Below are 9,249 nucleotides of genomic sequence, written 5' to 3' on the forward strand. Positions count from 1 at the left end.
AGTCAATGCTGGGAAAAAGAACAAAAACTAGCAGGTGCTCCACCGACTGCTAAGGTGAAACTGCTTTGATTGCAGCGCTGACGGCCGTTTCGAAGGCTCCCTGATGACCAAGGTCATCGTGAAATCAAACGGATCTGTTGTCTGGACCCCTCCCGCCAGCTACAAAAGCTCCTGCACCATGGACGTCACGTTTTTCCCGTTCGACCAACAGAACTGCTCCATGAAGTTTGGATCCTGGACTTATGACGGCACCATGGTTGACCTCATTTTGATCAATGAAAATGTCGACAGAAAAGACTTCTTCGATAATGGAGAATGGGAAATACTGAACGCAAAGGGGATGAAGGGAAACAGAAGGGACGGCGTGTACTCCTATCCCTTTATCACGTATTCCTTCATCCTGAGACGCCTGCCTTTATTCTATACGCTCTTTCTCATCATCCCCTGCCTGGGGCTGTCTTTCCTAACAGTTCTTGTGTTCTATTTACCTTCGGATGAAGGAGAAAAACTTTCATTATCCACATCGGTCTTGGTTTCTCTGACAGTTTTCCTTTTAGTGATTGAAGAAATCATCCCATCGTCTTCCAAAGTCATTCCTCTCATTGGAGAGTACCTGCTGTTCATCATGATTTTCGTGACTCTGTCCATCATTGTTACCGTGTTTGTCATTAACGTTCACCATAGATCTTCTTCCACATACCACCCCATGGCCCCCTGGGTTAAGAGGCTCTTTCTGCAGAAACTTCCAAAATTACTTTGCATGAAAGGCCATGTGGATCGCTACTCATTCCCAGAGAAAGAGGAGAGTCAACCAGTAGTGAAAGGCAAAGTCCTCGAAAAAAAGAAACAGAAACAGCTTAGTGATGGAGAAAAAGTTCTGGTTGCTTTTTTGGAAAAAGCTGCTGATTCCATTAGATACATTTCAAGACATGTGAAGAACGAACATTTTATCAGCCAGGTGAGTGAACTGGTGGTATTCCTGATAATGCTGCCATAAAGGTAGGCCAAAGACAAATATTTTGACATCTATTTACAATAAAATATTGTCATGGTTTAAATGTGACATTATAAGACATGCTTTTTATACATATAATATTTAAAGCAAGCCCTGACATAACATAGCAATATTAGTATGAATTTTTAGGAAGTAGTTCACAAAAACATAAGGAGCAAAAGTGAAGCAACTGTTGATTAAGCATTGTTTCTTATAATTGTTTCTTATAATTCTATATTAAATAATTCAATTACACATTTTAAGTTCATTATCCTGGTCTCTGGTAATTTATCTCTCATTTTTCCTGGGATGATAAATATGTTCAACCACAGTATTTAGAAATAAAAGATCAGAAAGAATGAGATTTTTAAATTAATATAAAATTTAGTGTTACAACAGATATTTTGGTGAAGAAAGAGGATGTGGTTATTTAGTTTACAAATTTTTTTTTTTTAAGTGTGGGCCAGGCACAGTGGCTCATACCTGTAATCCCAGCACTTTGAGAGGCCAAGGCGAGTGGATCACTTGAGCGCAGGAGATCGAGACCAGCCTGGGCAACATAGTGAGACCCTGTCTCTACAAAAAATTTAAAAATTAACTGGGTGTGGATGGGCATGCTTGTCCTAGCACTTTGGGAGGCTGAGGCAAGAGGATGACTTGAGGCCAGAATTGAGACCAACCTGGGCAATAAAGCAAGACCCTCATCTCAGAAAAAAAAAAAGAAGAAGAAGAAAAAGGAGAAGGAGAAAGAAAAGAAGTAGTGTGGGAAGAGTGTGAATTTCAGACTGAAAACAGTCCTGGGTTCAGATCATAATTTGAATGACTTAAGACAAGTTACTTAACCTGAGCCTCAGTTTTCTGAACCCTACCTTGAAAGGTTTGTGTGAGGCTTAAATGACATAAAATACAAACATGCACAGTGTACCCAGCACACAGGGGCTCAGCTCTGTTGTATAAGCAGTCAACAAGTGTGAATTCTTACCTTTCTAATTATCATCCTCATCCTTTTTTTTTTTTTTTTTTTTTGAGATGCAGTCTTGCTCTGTCACCCAGGTTGGAGTGCAGTGGCATGACCTCAGCTCACTGCAACCTCTGCCTGCTGGGTTCAAGTGATTCTCCTGTCTCAGCCTCCCGAGTAGCTGGGACTACAGGTGCACACCACCACACCTGGCTAATTTTTCTTGTATTTTCAGTAGAGATGGGGTCTTGCCATGTTGGCCAGAATGGTCTCGATCTCCTGACCTCGGGTGATCCACTGCCTCAGCCTCCCAAAGTGCTGGGATTACAGGTATGAGCCACCGTGACTAGCCCATCCTTCTAAACAGTCCTTCCCCCGTGGAATGAAAATATTATTTGACATGCAGATATTCAGCATAAAAAGTGATCTGTTGGGCCGGGCATGGTCAACAGATCAAGACCATCCTGGCCAACATGGTGAAACCCGATCTCTACTAAAAATACAAAAATTAGCCAGGCATGGTGGCGGGCGCCTGTAGTCCCAGCTACTTGGGAGGCTGAGGCAGGAGAATCACTTGAACCTGGGAGGCAGAGGTTTCAGTGAGCTGAGAGTGCACCACTGCACTCCACTCCAGCCTGGCGACAGAGCAAGACTCCATCTCAAAAAAAAGTGATCTGTTGCCTAAAGCAAGTTACATATTTTCAGTTTATATAATAACTTCAATTTATAGGGTTCAAGTATTTTACTCTAAAATTGATGAAAATTAGTGGCAAGAGCCTGATCCCGTAAACAAACTGATGAAAGAATTTTTTTTTTTTGAGATGGAGTCTCGCTCTGTCGCCCAGGCTGGAGTGCAGTAGCTCCATCTCGGCTCACTGCAAGCTCCGTCTCCCAGGTTTGTGCCATTATCTAGCCTCAGCCTCTCGAGTAGCTGGGACTACAGGCGCCTGCCACCACGCCCGGCTAATTTTTTGTATTTTTAGTAGAGATAGGGTTTCACTGTGTTAGCCAGGATGGTCTTGATTTCCTGACCTCGTGATCCACCAGCCTCGGCCTCCCAAAGTGCTGGGATTACAGGCCTGAGCCACCGCACCTGGCCAAGAATTTTTTTTAGAAATGTCCTTCTACATTTTCTCTTGCGTTCACAGACACTGCCTCAAATATCCTCTCTCTTAACAATCTGTCATGTTTTTCATCCACTTAAAATTGTTTTTAAAAGCACTAGAAAAGTGACTGCTGCTAGACAAGAAACATTCAGCTGTCAAGTTGGGAGGATTTTTTTGTTTGTTTCTTAACATCTTTTAAAAACACTAATACAGGGCCGGGCACGGTAGCTCACGCCTGTCATCCCAGCACTTTGGGAGGCCGAGGCGGGCGGATCACGAGGTCAGGAGATGGAGACCATCCTAGCTAACACGGTGAAACCCCGTCTCTACCAAAAATACAAAAAATTAGCCGGGCGTGGTGGCCGGCGCCTGTAGTCCCAGCTACTCGGGAGGCTGAGGCAGGAGAATGGTGTGAACCCAGGAGGCAGAGCTTGCAGTGAGCCGAGATCATGCCACTGCACTCCAGCCTGGGCTGTTAACAGAGCAAGACTCCGTCTCAAAAAACAAACAAACAAACAAACAAAAAACCACTAATACAGGCCGGGTGTGGTGGCTCACGCCTGTAATCCTAGAACTTTGGGAGGCCGAGGCGGGTGGATCACCTGAGGTCAGTAGCTCGAGACCAGCCTGGCTAACATGGTGAAATCCCGTCTCTACTAAAAATACAAAAATTAGCTGGGCATGGTGACGATTGCCTGTAATCCCAGTTACTCGGGAGGCTGAGGCAGGAGAATCACTGAAACCCAGAAGGTGGAGGTTGCAGTGAGCCAAGATTGCACCACTGCAGCCTGGGTGGCAGAGCGAGACTACGTCTCAAAAAAGCAAAACAAAACAAAACAAAAACCTAATACAAAGATTTCTTTTTTTCCCCCAAGACGGAGGACATTTATTTACTCTAGAGGGACGAGGACTCCCCTTCCTTTGAGACTTCTCCAGCCAGTCGTGTCTTGACTTCGTGTTTAGGGACCTGTTGCCCACTCTCTGCACCTCCCCTTCCTAATAAAGGGGACTCGGTCTCTTGTCTCCTTCATGAATTCCTGTCTTGGCCTGGTCGGTTCTTCTGCTTGGCAGCACCCTTCCTTCTGGAGCTGCAGCACAGGTGGAGTGGAAGAAAAGAAATCCTGTGACATTTGGCCACAAAAACTCTTAAATTATAAATCTGTGATTCTTTTCATACGTGTATCAGGAAGCACCCTAGTAAGATATACTGGCTTACTAAGATATGCTCTGTCTCCTGGGTTCAAGCAATTCTCCTGCCTCAGCCTCCCAAGGAGCTGAGATTACAGGTGCCTGCCACCATGCCCAGCTAATTTTTGTATTTTTAGTAGAAAGGGGGTTTCACCATGTTGGCCAGGCTGGTCTCGAACTCCTGACCTCAGGTGATCCCCCACCCAGGCCTCCCAAAGTGCTGGGATTACAGGCGTGAGCCACCACACCTGGCCTATACTGGCTCTTTATTCATGTAAAAATCAGACTTTTCCCATTCTGATCAGGAATGTTGACATATGCATACAGAATTCTATTGTTTCTATTTTCCTTCTTCAGTGCTGATGAGAGTGTTCCAAGCTGCTTCTTTTGGGCACAATTAGCGAAGTCCCTGAAAGAACCTGAGCCTGTAGTGTGGTTGGGACATTAGATGCATTTTGAAAACTTAAGTAAATGCTATAAATCTGAATGTTACTCTTTTTAAATCCCTTGAGATGAATACAGAACAGTTGCTCAGTGTCTTGAGTGAAAGGCATCTTTTTCTCTTTTGCAGGTAGTACAAGACTGGAAATTTGTAGCTCAAGTTCTTGACCGAATCTTCCTGTGGCTCTTTCTGATAGTGTCAGTAACAGGCTCGGTTCTGATTTTTACCCCTGCTTTGAAGATGTGGCTACATAGTTACCATTAGGAATTTAAAAGACATAAGACTAAATTACACCTTAGACCTGACATCTGGCTATCGCACAGACAGAATCCAAATGCATGTGCTTGTTCTATGAACCCCGACTGCGTTGTCTTTGTGGAAGTGGAACATCTCATGGGAGAAACTCTGGTAAATGTGCTCATTTGTGGTTGCCATGAGAGTGAGCTGCTTTTAAACAAAGTGGAGCCTCCTCAGACTCCTGTCTTGGCTTCCCCAGACATTCAGGGAGGGATCATAGGTCCAGGCTTGAGCTCACATGCGGCCAGAGTGCACAAAAAGCTGTTGCTACTTGGTGGAGGAACACCTCCTAGAAGCAGCAGGCCTCGGTGGCGGGGGAGGGGAGATCCACCTGGAATTTAAGGAGGTCACGGTGTCAAGCTATCTGTGTGGGCAGAGCCTGGATCTCCCACCCCGCACTGGCCTCCTTGGTGGTTTTGTCTGAGCTGCAAACTGGGGCCGTGTTGTGCTTCTGTAGCAATGGGCCAGGCAAATCTCAACGAGGGTTTCGGGATTACACTGGCAGGACAGCTGGCACTGCACACTTAACAATAACACAGATTCCAGGATGCCTGGCCTACCGAAGCAGGTGTTATTCATGGTTTATTCCCAGCATGAACTGGAGCCCACTGTGAGGTATGACTTGCTCTCTTGTTTTGTTTTGTTTTTTTGAGAAGGAGTCTCGCTCTGTCACCCAGGCTGGAGTGCAGTGGCACGATCTCAGCTCACTGCAACCTCCGTCTCCTGAGCTCACGCCATTCTCCTGCCTCAGCCTCCCGGGTAGCTGGGACTACAGGCGCCCACCACCACGCCCGGCTAATTTTTTGTATTTTCAGTAGAGATGGGGTTTCACCGTGTTAGCCAGGATGGTCTCGATCTCCTGACCTCGTGATCTGCCACTTCGGCCTCCCAAAGTGCTGGGATTATAGGCGTGAGCCACCGTGCCCGGCCGACTTGCTCTTAAAGCAAGTCATGCATACCGAAATAACTCACAACAGAAACAAAGCCCTTTGCTACCAGAAGTGGATTCATTAATACCCATTATCTTTTCGTGGTAAACTAGTATACAGAACATTCTCTGATTAATGGTTTTTGATGTCACCTCATCTAATCGGATCCATACCAACACTGTCCCCTAGGCTCCACCTTCTGTTTCCCTGTCTCCTGGCACCTGGCCGGGCTTCACCCCCATCCACCATCATTCCTTCTCTAAGACTCCGAGGGGAGTGTGCTCAGGTTCTTCTTGCCCTCCAAAATTGCTGCCGCTGCCCAATCCTTCCTGAATTTTAGCTTAAAGCAATTTTTCTCTCTGCCCAGTTATAAATCCAAATCCCTTTCTGGAGTACTTTTAGGCATGGCTCTTGCAAGCAGTTTGCAATCTAGGCTGGGTGGAGTGGAGTGGCTCACACCTGTAATCCTAGCACTTTGGGAGGTCTAATCAGGAGGATTGCTTGAGGCCAGGAGTTTGAGACCAGCCTGCTCTCTACAGCAAGACCCTGTCTCTACAAAAAACTTAAAAAATTAAAATTTTAACAATTTTAAATGGTGATGTGTGCCTACAGTCTCAGTTACTCAGGAGGCTGAAATGGGAGGATCACTTGAACCCAGTAGTTGGAGGCTGCAGTGAGCCGTGATTGCTCCACTGCACTCCAGCCTGGGCGACAGAGCAAGACACAGTCTCTTAAAAAATATCTAAGTGGCTGGGCGTAGCGGCTCAAGCCTATAATCCCAGCACTTTGGGAGGCCGAGGCAGGTGGATTGCAAGGTCAGGAGATCAAGACCATCCTGGCTAACACAGTGAAACCCCATCTCTACTAAAAATACAAAAAATTAGCCGGGTCCATGCCTATAGTCCCAGCTACTTGAAAGGCTGAGGCAGGAGAACCACTTGAACCCGGGAGGCAGAGCTTGCAGTGAGCCGAGATCGCACCACTGCACTCCAGCCTAGGCAACAGAGCAAGATTCCATTAAAAAAAAAAAAAATCTAAGCATGAAACACCTTCACATATTGTTACCATTGATGTATTTCGTCTTATTAATGCCATTTAGTTTGTGTTTTCTGTATAACATTTTGTTGTTCCTTCACCTTTTTCCCCCTTTTTCAGCCTTGGCCGAGTTTGTAGTTTGTCCATTCCTTCTTTGCCCTTAATGGCTTGAAAGTTACATGTCCACTTCTATTAATTTATTAATAAATGTTCAACTTTTTAAATCAATGTTGAGAATTAGTGTTGGTGGCTGCCACTTTCTACACAAAATAATTTCTTTAGTACCCTCACTTCCCCTCACCTTCATTTCACTTTTATCACCTTCCACATTTTCTTTAAGTCATCCAAAATTTTAGTTCTATATGATTAATTTTTATATTATGTGTTCCTTTCCCTAAGAACCATGTATTGGCCACACATTTTGTCCACAACCACATGGCAAACAATTTCATTTCTTTGTTCATCACTGTTTTTTATCTTAAGCATTCCTCTTTTTCTGCTTCATTTCTTCCATTATTTTAGAAGAACATGTCTTCAAGTAATTCTTTCAGGAAATATCTGAGTTTGGTAACCTTCTTGAACCCTTGCTTTTCTGAAATTGTAATTTATTTTGCCCTCACATTTAAATAATGGATTGGCTGGGTATGGAATTCTGGTTCAAAATCATTTTCCCTCGGAGCTTTGAAAACATTATTGTATAATATCCCGTGCTCTAGATGGGAAGCATGCTGGGGTTGATTATTACTCCTCACTCAATAGGTCCCTCTAGGGTTTCAGTTTCCCAGTCAGTAATAAGTATCGACAAAAAGAGTCAAACTCTGTAAAATATTTGAAGAGATGTATTCTGAGCCAAATATGAGTGATCATGACCTGTGACACAGCCCTCAGGAGATCCTGAGGGCATGTGCCTAAGGTGGTCAGGGCACAGCCTAGTTTTATACATTTTAGGGAGACAAGAGACATCAATCAAATACATGTAAGGTTTACAGTGGTTCCTTTTTTTTTTGAGATGGAGCCTTGCTCTGTCACCCAGGCTGGAGTGCGGTGGCGCCATCTTGGCTCACTGCAAGCTCCGCCTCCCGGGTTCACTCCATTCTCCTGCCTCAGCCTCCCTAGTAGCTGGGACTACAGGCGCCTACCACCATGCCCAGCTAATTTTTTGTATTTTTAGTAGAGACAGGGTTTCACCGTGTTAGCCAGGATGGCCTCGATCTCCTGACCTCGTGATCCGCCCGCCTCGGCCTCCCAAAGTGCTGGAATTACAGTCGTGAGCCACCGCGCCTGGTCTACAATGGTTCTATCTAGAAGGGCAGGACAACTCAAAGCAGGGGGGTTGGAGGGGGTTTCCAAGTCATAGGTAGATTTTAAAATTTTCTGATTAGCAATTGGTTGAAAGAGTTATTATCAATAGAAAGGAATGTCTGATTGACAATGAGGGGTTGTGGAGATCAAGGTTTTATCATGCAGATGAAGCCTCCAAGTAGCAGACTTCTGAGAGAAGAGATTGCAAATGTTCCTTATCAGACTTCAGATCGGTGTTGATGTTAATTCTGCTTGGCTTTTCCTGAATTCCAAAAAGGAGGAGGGTATAGTGAGGCATATCTGAGCCCCACTTCCATCATGGCCTGAACAAGTTTTTCAGATTAATTTTGGACTGCCCTGGCCAAAGGAGGGGACCATTCAGATGGTTGGGAGGCCTTAGAATTTTAGTTTTGGTTTACAGGAGTTATGATTCATGCATGACTTTTGAAGCTCTCCGCTGCTCTAAATTTCTACACTTTGGATAATTTTACTGGAGCTTTCACAGTTTTTAAACCACACAACTCATTGTAACTTTGTTCCTTTGGGAAAATTGCATCTGCTTTATCAGTACTTCAGGATGGGATTTGCAGGAATACATTGTAATGAAAATCAAGGATTTCTTGCCTTAAATTATTGATGGGATTGCGGATTCAAAGGGCAAGCCACTATTCCTCTCCTTTTTATTGAGAATACTATTGACTTTAACACGCCACTTAACTTTAACTCTTAGTTTGCTAGGTAAATGATGTCAATCTAAAATAATCAAAAGGGTCAGAATCTAGTTTAAGCAGTTTATTCAAGTGCAAAGTTTGAGGACAACCCTCCCAGGAAGCACAGATTCCAAAGAATGGAAGTCAGCATTCCAAAGTTAGAAATTTGGGATCACTTTTATAGACAAAGCTTAAGGAAGTTTAACAGAATTTCAACCTCTTTCCATGTAAGGCTTAATGCATAGTCACAATGTTCTCATTAGTCAAGGTGGTTCTTTTCTTTTGGGA

At 44.4% G+C, this 9,249-nt stretch overlaps 1 protein-coding gene across 1 annotated transcript in view; it reads left to right on the top strand.

Moving 5' to 3' along the window:
• The window catches only part of CHRNB3 (cholinergic receptor nicotinic beta 3 subunit), a 30,723-nt gene extending 25,735 nt beyond the window's left edge, over window positions 1-4,988 (top strand). Inside the window, exons 5-6 of the mRNA XM_055296178.2 lie at window positions 76-958; window positions 4,818-4,988. Of these exons, the coding sequence (XP_055152153.1) occupies window positions 76-958; window positions 4,818-4,952 (1,018 nt within the window). The 3' untranslated portion in view covers window positions 4,953-4,988. The remainder of the gene's footprint in view (window positions 1-75; window positions 959-4,817) is intronic.
• Window positions 4,989-9,249: the final 4,261 nt, after the last annotated feature.

Source organism: Symphalangus syndactylus, chromosome 10, assembly GCF_028878055.3.
Source record: "Symphalangus syndactylus isolate Jambi chromosome 10, NHGRI_mSymSyn1-v2.1_pri, whole genome shotgun sequence".
Taxonomy (NCBI): Eukaryota; Metazoa; Chordata; class Mammalia; order Primates; family Hylobatidae; genus Symphalangus; species Symphalangus syndactylus.